The sequence below is a fragment of the Gracilinanus agilis genome, chromosome 2 (genome assembly GCF_016433145.1).
Source record: "Gracilinanus agilis isolate LMUSP501 chromosome 2, AgileGrace, whole genome shotgun sequence".
Classification (NCBI taxonomy): domain Eukaryota; kingdom Metazoa; phylum Chordata; class Mammalia; order Didelphimorphia; family Didelphidae; genus Gracilinanus; species Gracilinanus agilis.
Window position 1 is genome coordinate 230843877 of NC_058131.1, and position 14344 is coordinate 230858220.

At 34.1% G+C, this 14344-nt stretch overlaps 1 protein-coding gene across 1 annotated transcript in view; it reads right to left on the bottom strand.

The window, feature by feature from the left end:
- Positions 1–14344, bottom strand: part of BABAM2 (BRISC and BRCA1 A complex member 2) — a 636045-nt gene that overhangs the window by 132929 nt on the left and 488772 nt on the right. Inside the window, exons 8-10 of the mRNA XM_044663708.1 lie at positions 12070–12169; positions 9841–9911; positions 8872–8954 (exon numbers count right to left, since the gene is read on the bottom strand). Coding sequence (XP_044519643.1) covers positions 8872–8954; positions 9841–9911; positions 12070–12169 — 254 coding nt within the window. The remainder of the gene's footprint in view (positions 1–8871; positions 8955–9840; positions 9912–12069; positions 12170–14344) is intronic.

Sequence of the window (14344 nt, forward strand, 5' to 3'; positions counted from 1 at the left end):
CTTCCTTCCTTCCTTCCTTCCTTCCTTCCTTCCTTCCTTCCTTCCTTCCTTCCTTCCTTCCTTCCTTCCTTCCTTCCTTCCTTCCTTCCTTTCTCCCTCCCTTACCAATACTGTGTATTGGCTCCAAGTCAGAAGAGTGGTAAGGTTAGGCAATGGGGGTCAAGTGACTTGCCCAGGGTCACACAGCTGGGAAATGTCTGAGGCCGGATTTGAACCTAGGACCTCCCATCTCTAGGCCTGGCTCTCAATCCACTGAGCTACCCAGCTGCCTCCTGAAGTTATTTCTTGGTAAACTATGAACAAGGCCTATAAGTGAACACATGGCAATGCTACCTATCTAGATAAGCAGCCTCTTAAAATACTTTTTGATCACTAGACTGAAACTGATTGTGAATTAAATTTTTAAAAACTTTTATTCTTTTACTTATAGATATTAAACTACTCAATGACTAACATAATCATTATTAAAATGTTAGGACAGTGACAAAATTTCCTTTTCATCAATAAGGAAATAATTTCGTTCAACAAGGAAACTGTTCGTTTAGTTTGAACTAACTTTAACAGAGTAAATAGAAATAGCAGAGGCAGCTACTGGGTTTGGAATCAGGAAGATCTGAGTTCAAATGCAGCTTCAGAAATTACCCAGCTATATGACCTTGGGGAAGTCACTTAACCTCTGAGTGCCTGACAAAAAGATCCACTGAAATAGCAAACCACTCCAATACTTTTGTGAAGAAAATCCCATAGATAGCTATGGTCCATGGAGTCATGAGTCATACAGTACTTTACAACAACAAATGAAAACAGAGTCAGAAAAGTAAAGTATCTGTTTATCCTTATGAAATTTCAAGCTAATCCTTGAATGTCCATATTCACAGAATTAAGGAAAGAACCTCAGTGATCTAGTTATATAGCTTTAAAGGAAACACTGCTACAACATGTCTGACAAGAGGCACATCCTTTCCTTGAACTGACTACCTCCCAAGGCAGCTTCCTTTTTTTGGGGGATTGCTCTCATGGTTAGCAAACTTTCTTCATATCAAGCCAAAAGTTCCTTTGTCATTTTTACCCATTGCAATGGCTCTGGCTCTGTCCTTTGGGGTTAAGTAGTACAAGTTCCATCTCTTGTCCACATGGCAGACCTTTAGATAAAGCACTTAACTAACGTGTCTCATTGGAGTCTTCCTTTTTCTGGCTAAACGTGTTCAGTTCCTTCAACTAAACCTCAGATGTCATGGACTCAAGGTCCTTTACTATTGTGTTTGCCCTCTTGATTCTATCCAGTTCTCCTCCCAATGTTCTTCCTTAAATGTGGTGGCCAGAACTGAATACAGTACTCCAGAGGTAATCTAGCAGAAGAGAATTCAAAAAAGCTATTCCTTCCTAATTCCGTTAGCTATTTTAGAAAATCAATGGAAAGAGGGAATCAGAAATATGGTACATTAAAAAGAAAGTTAAGTGAAAGACAAGATTGGGTAGATACTATACTTGAAGATCTGGAAGAAATGGGCAGAACTAATGGAACAATAAACAGAAGAGAAAGGTAGAGATGGAATAAGGGAGTTCAGACAAATGATTGTTCTCCTTTGTCTCTACCCAGATACTCTTCATCCTGACCAGATTACGCCTAAAGACTCCTTACTGGTAGTTCTTGACTCTGATCTCTCCTTCACCCATTTGTCTTGCAAACTGATATGGAGTAACAACAGAATCATATATTTTAAAAATCTTATAAATTTTATTCAATTACATTGGAGAGGCAATTTTTGACCAGTTATCTGACATTTTGTGATTCAAATTCTTGCTTTTCCTTCTCCTTTCAACTCCCTGAGATAGCAAATAGTCTGATAGATTAAACCAGGGCTGTCATGTAATACATATTTCCATATTCCTCATGCTGTGAAAGATGACACATATCACACATATAAAACTCATTAAGGAAATGAAATGGAAAATGGCATGCTTTGATCTGGAATCAGTCTCCAAAGTTTTATTCTTTGAGCATAGATAGTATTTTTCATCATGAGTCCCTTAGTTTTATCTTAGAACCATTCTCCAATTGATGGACATCTCTTTAGTTTCTAATTCTTTGCCACTACAAAAAGAGCTATAAAAATGTTAAGTGAACAAAGCAAAACTTCTTGAAGAACAAAATATACAACTACATAAGAGGAAAAAATGTACACATAAGTCATAGTGATATATGGTCATGTATATATATATGTTTATATATATGAAATTAATTTACTCAAATGTAAATAGGTATAAAGTCTGCTTACATGGTTTTGTTGATGTTTAAAGTTAATTAAATAAGCTGTTTACAACCATGGAGACATACCACAAACATCTGCTTCCATCATTTGTACTCCTCTTATTCCTCAAGTATGCTAACATGCTTAATTTTTTTGTTCTTTGGTTAGTTATTTTGGTAGTCTATTCCAAACATGGATTCTTAGAGCAGGAATCTGGTGAATAATCTTTACTTCCCAAAATATTTAAACAATCAAATAAATGTTTACTTACTTACCTACGTATCTACTGTATATGATTCCTTATTGTAGGTAAGTTTTTCTAATGAGAGACTACAGAAAATGACTCTGTATTCTGTTCCAACCATGATTAGATTTTGAGAGCAGCCTGTATGCTTGTCAAGATCTGAAAGCGAGTACACTTTGATTCTCAGTCATCACCAAGATCCATCATTCATCCTATCTGCTGCCACAAATGGCAGTCAACCAGGATATTCCAGAATCCCTGAGACACCTTCAAATGTGATAAGAACTTGCCCCCCAAGGCTTTTCTGCTTCTGTACTCTTCTGTAGGTGTGAAGTCATACAAGAGGAAAAACAGCTCCTTCCTACCACCAGCATCATGATTGCACATCTCAATCAGCTATTAAGAGATCCATCTGTAATCTTTTCCTAATCTTAAAGTTTCAGTGAAAGAAGAGAAACTTAAGGGCTGCCTAGGTTCTCTGATTAGATAAAAGTCCTTTATCAAGAGAGGTTTTCGAATGGAAGTTGAAGGACCATTTAATACAGTTAGTCAGGTATGATTTGAACTATCTTGTCCCTAGGGCTCATTTCAATTGTGAGATTCTGTGAAGTAGAGGAGACATAGCAACATGGTTCCAATACTAGAATATATCCTTCTTTCCTTTTCAGATAATTGGGAAGGGGAAGCAGGAAATGACCATAATATTGTGTGGTATCTCTTTCACTCCACTTCTCCTTTCACCTTTAGTTAGGGGAGGAGTAGAGCAGCTACTCCCACAAGTGTAGTCACATGCAGTGACAATCCTGAGGGAGACAAAGGGAAAGGATTTTAAATAGGTGAATATGGGCAATGCGTTATTTAATGGTTTTAACTTGACTTTTAAGGACATAGACAGATATTTCTTCTTTTTTAGATAAGAAAAATAGAAGCAATTTAGGGGGGACAATTTACCTACACTCAAGAGGCTTTTGGTGATAAGATAGGAAATAGAATCAATGTCCCTTGGTTCTTAAGCTAGTGCCCTGTCCACCAGAAGATGCAACACAATGTAGAAAGTAATGCTAAGAGATAAAGAACAAACATGGGGAGGAGGAAAGCTATGACAGACTATGGAAATACTTTTGTAAAAAAAGAAAAATTACGGGGGCAGCTGGGTAGCTCAGTGGATTGAGAGCCAGGCCTAGAGACAGGAGGTCCTAGGTTCAAGTCTGGCCTCAGACACTTCCCAGCTGTGTTACCCTGGGCAAGTCACTTGACCCCCATTGCCTACCCTTACCACTCTTCAAGACAGAAGGTAAGGGTTTAAAAAAAAAAAAAAGAAAAGAAAAAAGAAAAATTAAGCTAATCCTAAGGTGTCTGGCAGCTGTTCTAATGATCACCTGGAGGCCTCATTGCTTCTGAACAAGATAATTCAAAGCCAAGTTAAAATATGACATTATATTTCAGTTCTGTATGTTAGACTTGGAAAAGCTAAGAAAGAAAGCTGGGAAAAGAGCTGTCGGAGATACAGGACACATGGCACTAGCAGAAAGTATTATGTGTGGAACAGGCTTTCAAAAGGAACAAGAATAGCTATAACACTGAATACATTTAAAAGAGAGTTGGCAGGAGCTATCTAATGGGTGGATGCACCCCATGGTGTTCTTCTCTCCCTGAACATCCCTGTGAATGACAATTTCCTCCTGCCAACCATCACCAGAAAATTCATCCTTGAATTCCATGTGGAAAGCCCTGCTGTTAATGGGTCAGCTCTACATGGTGCTTATAACCACAATGTTTTGAAATTTGATATGGGTTTATACAAAGTGAAAGTACAATGATCCAAGACTGAGAGACTAAAAGTAACCTTGGATGAAAAGAGATCAGATTCCTGAGCAGTTGGAGAGGAAGTAGCTAGTTGAAAGCATCCAACTAAGCTAGTTATTTTGTAAAAACATTAATAATCCTTTTTTTATGATATTCTTCATAACTACTGTGTAAGGCAGAGGGCCATTACTATTGCCACCATCAAATGAAGAGCTCAGGCTTTGCCTACTGGGCTTCTATGGCTGGGTTAATGACAGTCTTTGGTCAAGAGAAGGAACAAGATAGCATGAAGGGAGGGTACACTCAGGAGTCAAGGTCAGTAATATGGAGCACAGATTCTGGGATGAATTAAATGTGGCGAAAAAAAAAAAAAAAGATCACAAACAGAAATGGTCTAGCTCCAATGCCCTTTTCTGCCTCTGAGTGTTTGATAATACTATCTCTTGGCACATGGCATATCATCTTCCTACATTTCAACCTGTTGAAATCCTATTCTTTCAAGACCCAGATTAAATGCTATTTCCACCACGAGGTTTTCTCTGGTCTTCCCAGTCAGAATTAGTCTTTCCCTCAGACCTCGTTTCATATTCTTGTATTCTACAACATACTTATAATATGTATATATTGTATTATATATTTATGTGTCTTATCTTTCCTACATATACTAACATAGTAATAATGGCTAATAGTAATAGCTAACTTCAATATATCACTTTAAAGTTACAATGTTCTCTCATTTGCTTCTTACAATAACTATGAAAGTTAGGTAGATACTATTATTATCATCTCCATTTTACAGATTTATAAACTAGGTAAAAGTTAGAGGTGTCAGACCTCAATGATTCTGAGTCCCAGCACTACCCACTATTTGCTGTTCACTACACTACTTCAGTAAGTAGCAGACATATAATAAATGTGTTTTGAATTATTTGAAATAAAACTGGGCCTTACTTAGAGAGTCAGGCCTGGAAATGGGAAGTCCTGGGTTCAAATATGATATCAGATATTTCCTAGCTGTCTGATCCTGGGCAAGGCCCTTAACTCCAATTGCTTAGCCCTTACCATTCTTTTGCTTTGGAGCCAATATTTATATTGATTCTAAGTCAGAAGGTATGGGTTAAAATTTTTTAAAACCAAAACAGAGCCTGAAAACATTGTCATTTGAGAGATTTATATGGTGCTTAAATTTCTGGCTATACTTGATACTTTTAATACTCTGACTTGATTCTAGCTTGCGATCTAATCTCAAATGGTCCTGTACACCTATATCTCCCCATGATCATGACAACCACTCATATATAGCAGACACTCAATAAATAATTTTTATCTTTAATTTGTTGGTTTAATTTTTGTTTAGTCTGTTTGTTGATTGCACTAAAGTTCCCAGGTATCTCCCTCCCTCCCTCCCATGAGAAAAGACATCATTCGACCAAAAAAAGTATATATAAACTATCTTTCATATTTCTGTTTATCACAGTTCTTTCCTGGGAGGTGGTTATTCACTAGTTATTTTTCAAACAGTAATTTTGTAGCAGTATATAATATTGTCTTGCTTCTACTCATTTTGCGTTTCCTAATTTCTATGGTTTAAAAAATAAATTGATTGGTTCCCCATTTCTTACAGATCAGTAGAATTCCATCACAACCACATGCTATGGAACTTATTCAGTCATTCCCCAAATTATGGACATTCCCTCAATTTTCCAGTTCTTTGGTACCTCAAAGAGAGCTGCTATAAATATTTTAGAATATATAGGTTCTTTTTCTTTTCCCCTGGTCATCCTGGGAAATAGACCCAAAAGCAGTATTGCCAAGTCCTAAAATTCCAGAGAATTTGTTCTCTAAAATGGTTGGATAAGTTCACAGTTCCACCAACAATGTAAGTATCTCCATTTTCCCATATCTCCTCCAATATTTGTCATTTTGCCTTTTGATCACTTATCACTAGCCAACATGACAGGTTATGACAGGATATCTCGGAACTATTTTTGATTTGCATTTTTCTAATCACTGATGATTTAGACCATTTTTTTCAAATGACAACATATGGCTTTGATTTCCTCATTTACAAATTAAATATTCATAACTTTTAATCATTTATCATTTGGGGAATGGCTCATATTCTTATTTGAAAAAATTCTTTATATATTTTAGATATATGTTCTCTGTCTAAAAATTGGTCTATAAAACCCCCATCATAATTTTCTGCTTTCCTTCTAATCCTAAACCTTTTTAATTTGATGTATTCAAAAGTAAATATCTTATATCTTACAATCTTTTCTCTCTCTTGTTTACTCATAAGTTCTTCTCCTATTCATAAATCTGATAGGTAATATGTTCCTTTGTTCTCCTGACTTGCTTATGCTATCCCTCTTGATGACTTGTGATGTATCCATTTTGACCTTCTCTTGGTAAAATGGTGTAAGATTTGGTAAAATGTAAGTCTACACTTATTTTCTGCCAAACTGCTTTCCAGTTTTCCAAACAATTTTAACCAAATAATGAATTCTTATTCTCAAAACTTGGATATTTATTTTTGTAGACTACAAGGTTACTAAAATCTTTTACAACTGTTTGTTGAATATTAGTCCTGATCTACTGAATAACCTTTATACTTCTTAGCCAGCAGCAGATAGTTTTGATAATTACTACTTTATAATACAATTTAAAATCTGGAATTATTAGACTGTCTTCCTTTATATTTTTTCCATTATTTTCTTTGATATTCTTGACTTTTTGTTCTTCCAAATGAATTCTGTTATTATTTTTTCTAGGCCTTCAGTAAAAAGTATCAGTTATATCCTTAGTTCATTAGTTCACATATGAGAAAATAAAACCAGAGAATAAGTTAAGTATTGATCATAAAAATTAATCAGGTACCCTTGGGATTAAAATCAGGATTTTTGACTCACCAGTATACTACTTATTGCTTGCTAAACTTCAAACTTTGACTCACTATTGTGAGTACTCCCTCCAACAATGCAATCAATCAATTTGTTCTTATTTATGCTATGTGACACATATGCATGTCCTCTCATATATCCATCACAGGAGTTCACCCAACATCCAGGGAGCCTTCCTTGAATTCTCTTGACATTGAATAGAAACCAATGGAACATGAAGGCTATTTAATAATTATTCTTCACTATCACTATATGATTGACCCATATTTTTTCCTGGCCTTCCATTTTGCTAATGACATCCTTTATGCTGCTCTTCTTAAGTAATTTATCATTTGTATTATGTTGTAGCCTATTCAACTATTTCTCCATTGCTCTGAGCTTTAGTTCTTCAGAGACTACAGACATCATTACCCATAACCATACAATATGAAAGGAATAACAAAAAAAATTGGATCTATGCTTCTGAGAAAAGCTTAGGGTCATAAAAAGAACTATACAATTTTCTAAAGGTTATCCAGCCCTCTCTTCTCTTGTATAAACTTATCTGCTTACATAAGAGAATAAAATGTTATGTTTATGTTTTTTAGAAATATCTAAAAAGATAGAACTAATTTATGGAGTGTCTGCCAAGTATTTACTTATTAACAGGAGACTACTATAAATTAGTTCAGTAATGATGTTTGAAATAACACTGGAAAAAAAGAAGGTCTAATTTTTCAAAAGCAACATACTGACTTTCAATTATCTTCATATTAATTATTCTTGTGAATTTTAAAATTACAAGCTAGTTTCCTTTAGCCCCCTAGCACACTTCTGGGATTCCTTCCCTATTGTCAACTTTGGGGAACAAATTAATTTTATAACTAATTCAATATATAACTAAGCAAAATAGAACTTGGAGTATAATTTGAGGTTGAGGGAAGAAATGGTAAAATCATTTCCCAAAACAAACATACATATTTTTTGATAAGTGATATCTGTACTATATTCAGAAAAAATGAATATTAAAAATAATCTCATTTATTTAACACATTAGAATTTACAAAGCACTTTCCTATAACATCTGTATGGATGTAGAATGAAAGGATTTAGCTGTAGAAGGGATTCTGTAGAGGTTATTAGTTTAAGCCCCCTTAGTTTAAAGATGAGGAAGTAAAGCTAACAGAAGCTGATTTGTCAAAGTTCACACAAGTGGTAGGCAGTAGAGCCAGTATTTGAACTCAAGTTCAGACTAAAAGTCCGGAGCTCTTTCTAGCATATTGTATTTATATATGCAGAAACTGCAGAGGGATAGCACAATGACATTGAAAGATCTGGCAGCAAAAGGCCAAGTTTGAGCTCCAGCTTTCCTAGCAAAATTATAGGCCCTGGGCAAGTCATTCAACCTTTCTGAGCCTTTGTTTCTTTCTCTATAAAATGAATGGGTAGGACTAAAGACTTCTAGGATCCACAGGAGCTACCTAATGTCATGCAGTTAATCATAATGACATTTCTCAAGCTTTCAAGTTTGCAAAGAGCTTTGTAGACATTGTTTGTCTTTAGCAAGGCACCATCAAAAATTTATAGCCAGTAGAATGAACAAAAACAGCCTACTATGCTAAGTATTTTCAAATACATTTATGTGCTATTGGTCTTTTATTTTTGCTAGTGACAAAATGATACTTACTGTGTACAAGAAAACAAAAATCTTTCCACATCAATAGCAGGGTGAGCTTTGTGAAGCCTTCAGCATCATACTCCACTACTCCTCTAAGAAACAAAAAATAGGTAACCATCAATATAAAGTGTAACAGACTTAGAAGCACAAAAAAGACTGAATTAATGCTTTCAAATTATTAAACTAACTATACTCTTTAAGTTCTTTTCCAAAATTTTAATTTCACACTGGTAGTTTCATTGTAAAAGTGGTTTCCTGAGGGTTGTGATCTCGTGATTGGATAATAGTAAATGAAACACAGCATACCACACTAGTACATTTGTACAGAAACCATTAAATTAAACTGGTGGGCAAGTCTATCTGTGCATCTATTCTGTGAAAGGGCCAGTAGGACTACGGAAGTTCTACTACAATGCTTTTCCCTTGAGTTTTGCAGTCACCTGACACTGAGGTACAGTCCTCTTCACCCCAACACACACACACACACACACACACACACACACACACACAAAGAGAAACAATAAAAAAGTGATTTGGGGGAAAGAACATATAATAGATTTTCAAAAGTTGTTTTGTTTGAAAAAGGATTAAAATCAGACTACATATCCTTCAAAGTCTGGTTCAAATTTCACCACTGGCAGGAATGTTTTTCCTAATACTCTTAGCATGAAATGATTTCTCCCTCTGAATTCCTCTTAATAAACATCTAGTAAGCACCTATTATATAATAGGTATCATGCTAAACCCTGGAGATACAATAACAAAAATGAAAGGGGAGCATTTTCCATGATACTCCATTTTGAGTTTTTCACATGTTTTGTCTCCCTTAGAAGATTTTGAAGGTTTTGACAGCAGGAATACTATCTTGAAATCTTATTTCCATTCAGAGTCTAGCAAAGTATCTTATATATAGTAGGTGCTCAGCAAATGTTTATTGAATTAATGAATGGATAAATAAATGGAAGGGAAAAAACTTACGTTCCAAAGTGACTCAAGAAAGCGGCAATATATTCTCTTCTTTTATGATATCCTTGAATGACATATTGTACCTGGAAAAGAGAAAAAGAACAAAAGTGAAATAAAGTAGATGATATTCCCCATTTTCATTTTTAAGTCTCCTTGTTATCAGTGAACAACAGTCCACTGAAAAAGTATTTAATTCTGAACTCTTTCTGCTTTGTAGTTAAAAATTATTTTGAATTACTTTTTCCAGGTCTAAAATTCTCTAATTCTATGGTCAGTTGTTAATAGACATTACTTTCTAAGACTAAAAACATATTTTTAAAGTGCCTTTATTATGGAGAGAAGAAAGAAACAGATTAAAGAGGGTAAAAAATCTTCCTCCTATTGGCCAACCCAAAGATTTCCATGGCTAACAAATGCTTATGTTAAATTATTTGAAGCAACATTGATCAAGTCAGAACTGATAGTTATGTTGCACCCTCTAAAAGTAAAACAATTCTATTTATAAAATAGAGTTTATGGCAATTTATAAAAAACACTGCTTACTTTGCAGGCTTAATGTAGGATCAAAAATGTTATTTTGGGAAAAGAAAACAGATGATAAGTTTGCTTAAGTGGTTTTGTTTAAAAAAAGGAAGAAAACAGCTCTGTGTACTCGATTTTAAAAACAGAAAATCATTTTAACAGAAACCCACAACAAAACTGGCTATAAAGAGATTCCAGTATAATTATGGAAATTCATTTGAAGACATTGTTTCTAAAAGCTGCCATATACTGTCCTCATTTGTGAAAAGCCAAGGAAAAATAATTTTAAAAGACAAGTAAAATTAATGAAATGGAACCAAATAAGAAAAACCGACTGATTCTTATGTTTCTGGAAAAATAGTCTTATAATTTTTTTTTAGTAAAAAGTATGACTAGAAAATAATCTCATTGGAAAGTTTTAAAAAGGCTTTTATTCTAGTTATTGGAGACCAAATCTGCATTTTTCTCTATTACATAGGGACACAAATTTGAGGGAAGGGCAAGGCATCTGAATGCAAATACAAATTCTATTCTCAGGTCAATTTTCTAATAGGGATAAAATCAATGGATATTTGGTTCAATTAAAACTAATCATGGCATGAGAATTAAAGCTCATAAAATGGATGCCAGTCCCACAGATGCCAAATCCAAGTTCTGCTAACATTTTAAAAAATACCGAGTCTTTGAGATATTATTGTCCTTGGAAAGTGTTTTATATTTAGCAATGGTCTATATTTTGAATGACAGAAGCAATCAAAAGGCCTACTTTTGAAGGCAATGTGAAAAATTCATTAATAGCAATTCAGTAAGAGTAAAAAAGAAATTAGCACTTTGGACAATGACAAAATGAATCATAATTAATGTGGAATAAAAATGAATCTGATATTCTTATGTGGATTAATCATTCTGAATTTACAGATAAATGTAATGTATAGGCATTAATTAATATTTACATTCTTAAACTATAGCATACAATTAAATACAATCTTTTTTATAAAGTTTCAATTATTTGCCTATATAACAAAGCCTACTGATAATGTAGACAATGAGAATGAGTTAAGCCTCTTTGGTGCAAATTTAAGGAATCTTTCCCAAGAAAGCTGGATTATAATCCTATGCCCACTTCCCCTGGGTAAAAGAAAACTGCCTCCTGATTTTTTGTAGATAATTGGATAAGAAAAGTGGATGGTTATTGAAAAAAACATATGGATACATGTAAAATATAAAACAAAAAGTAAAAATTGAGATATATTTGGGGTCATAGAACAGAAGAGAAGAACAGAAATAAGAGGTGCTATTGTACAAAAAATGCCAATGGACATTAGCAATGGACACTGGATATAGTAAAAAGTCACAAAACAAAGATCCAGGGATATAAATAATTCTTATGAAATAGTAAGATCTCTAAATTTTAAAGTAATGTGGTCATGTTTTGCAGCACAAGGATAAATGACGATAGAAGATGGTAATGATAAGACAAAAAAAGAACCAGATGACCAAGTCCTCAGAGGAGAAGAAGGTAAGACCATAGAGTAAATGTCTATTTACAGGAAGAGTAGAGCATAGATGTGCATGAAGTATAATTCCAACTAAGAAAAGGCTAAGAGAAAGATGGAAGGAGGCTGAAGCATCCTAAAAGTTAACAATGAACATATTAGGAGAAACAGAGGCCCCTGGGAAGTATTTCACATGGTAGAAGAGGGAGTGGTATTCACTTACCTTATTGGTTAGTAGTTGACATACTTGGGGAACATAATCAATTAGACATCCTCCTCCTGGAAAAGCTGGGATGTGAAGAGCCGAGGAACCTCCAAGAGCACTGAAAGATAACAGTACATCAGATATTTCACTTCTTTTGGAATTCAAGTGATTTAAAAAATGATATCCTAAAATTAACTTCTTTGATTATCCACCAAAGCATCAACTGCCTCAGATAGTTCAGTAATATGAACTTGAATCCCACTGTATTGTAAGTTTCTATTATCTTTTTCTACCCAAATAGGAATCATTACAATAATTATACATCATAATTATAAACTTTTCTCTGTCACACAACAATACTAAATCCCAATGTTAATGGGTATTTGTAAACATCTTAACAATGTTTAAACTCTGTATGTTTTATTAAAATGTTCTGTTTTTCTTTAATACCCTGATAGGGCCTGAGCTCAGAAAAGGTATTCAAAGAACACTTGTTTCATTGAATTGAACTGAGCCTGAGACAATGTAGTATCATGGAAAGAAAAATGGACTAAGAACTAGGAGACTTTCTTTGCCAGTTAATTGTATGACTTCAGGAAAATTACTAAATTTTTTGTCACTAGTTTACTCATTTAAAAATGAACATCTGAAAATTAGTATTTTCCAAATTAACCTAGGCACAAAACACTAATGGTTTGTTTAAACTCATTTGGGAACAGAATACTAGGGTTTAAAGTATACTAGTATAATTCATAAATAACAGTCAAAGGTCATAGGCAAATAGAATACTCTCAGGAATAAAGGGAGCTTAGAGAAATTTAGGAGCAAAACAGAAAAAATTCAGTCTATTTTCATACTCAAACTGAAATGTATAATATGTATTTTTATAAACAAATATAACATTTTAATTAGTAGTTTAGAGCTGAGGTTCTTAACCTGGGGTTTACAAATTAGTTTTTAAATATTTTGATATAAAATATTTTGATAACAACCCTCCCCCTGCAGAGAAAGTAACTACAAAACTCCATTGCCAGTTAGGGGAAGATCTTTCATCAAACCTCATTAAATCCAACTGCTTAAAGTAGCAGAACAGAAAAGGAAAAAATATGAGTAAACAACAGAAAAAGAGAAAAGAAATGACAATTGACAGCTTCTTTCAAGGATGTGAAAAGAGAACAAATGAAATACAAATAGAAGAGGAAGAAGTTCCAGCGAATCGGACACAGGCTTTGGAAGATCTCAAAATTCAATTAACTCAAGAACTTCAGGAACTCAAAAAGCAATCAAGGGAGGCTGAAGACAATTTGAAAAAGGAAATACATGAACTAAAACAAGAAAATAAAGTCTTAAAAGCCAGAATTGGCCATCTTGAAAATGAAGCAAAGAAGGCAAAAGATGAGCTACAAAGAAAATCAGACCAGAAGGAGAAGGATGACCAAAAAGCCAGGGATGAAATTCAGTCTTTAAAAAATAGAACTCAACAACTAGAAGCAAATGACTTCAAAAGGCAGCAAGAATATATCAAACAAAATTTTAAAAAATGAAAAATTTGAGGATAATATGAAACACCCCATTTATTCAACCAAAGATCTGGAGAACAGAGCTAGAAGAGACAATTTAAGAATTATTGGCTTACCAGAACATCATGACAAAAGAAAAAGTTTAGACATCACCTTACAAGAAATTATCAGAGACAACTGGCCTGACATTTTCAAACAAGAGAGGAAAATGGAAATTGAAAGAATCCACAGATCAACTCCTACAACTTCCAGGAATATTATAGCCAAATTCAAAAACTACCAGTCCAAGGAAAACATATTACAAGCTGCTAAAAAGAAGTCATTCAGATATCAGGGAACCACAGTTAGGATAACACAGGATCTGGCTGCATCTACATTGAAGGAACAGAAGGCACGGAACATAATATTCCAGAAAGCGAGAGAACTGGGTCTACAACCAAGAATCAACATCCAGCAAAACTGACTACATTTTTGCGGGGGAAAGTATGGTCATTCAATAAAATTGAGGATTTCCAAGGATTCATGAAGAAAAAACCAAACTTAAGCAGAGAGTTTGCTGCCCAAACACAGAATCACCATAAGGTAATTAAGAGAGTGGGGAAAAATATTTTCTTTAAGGGACCCAATAAGTTCAATCAATTTGTATCCCTAGAAGAAAAGAAGATATTAGCAAATATTAAAAATTGTTATTACCAATAGGGTAACTAGAAGAAGTTTACATAGAGGGAACAGTGAAAAACTGTATAGGATGAAATGTCAAGATATATATATAT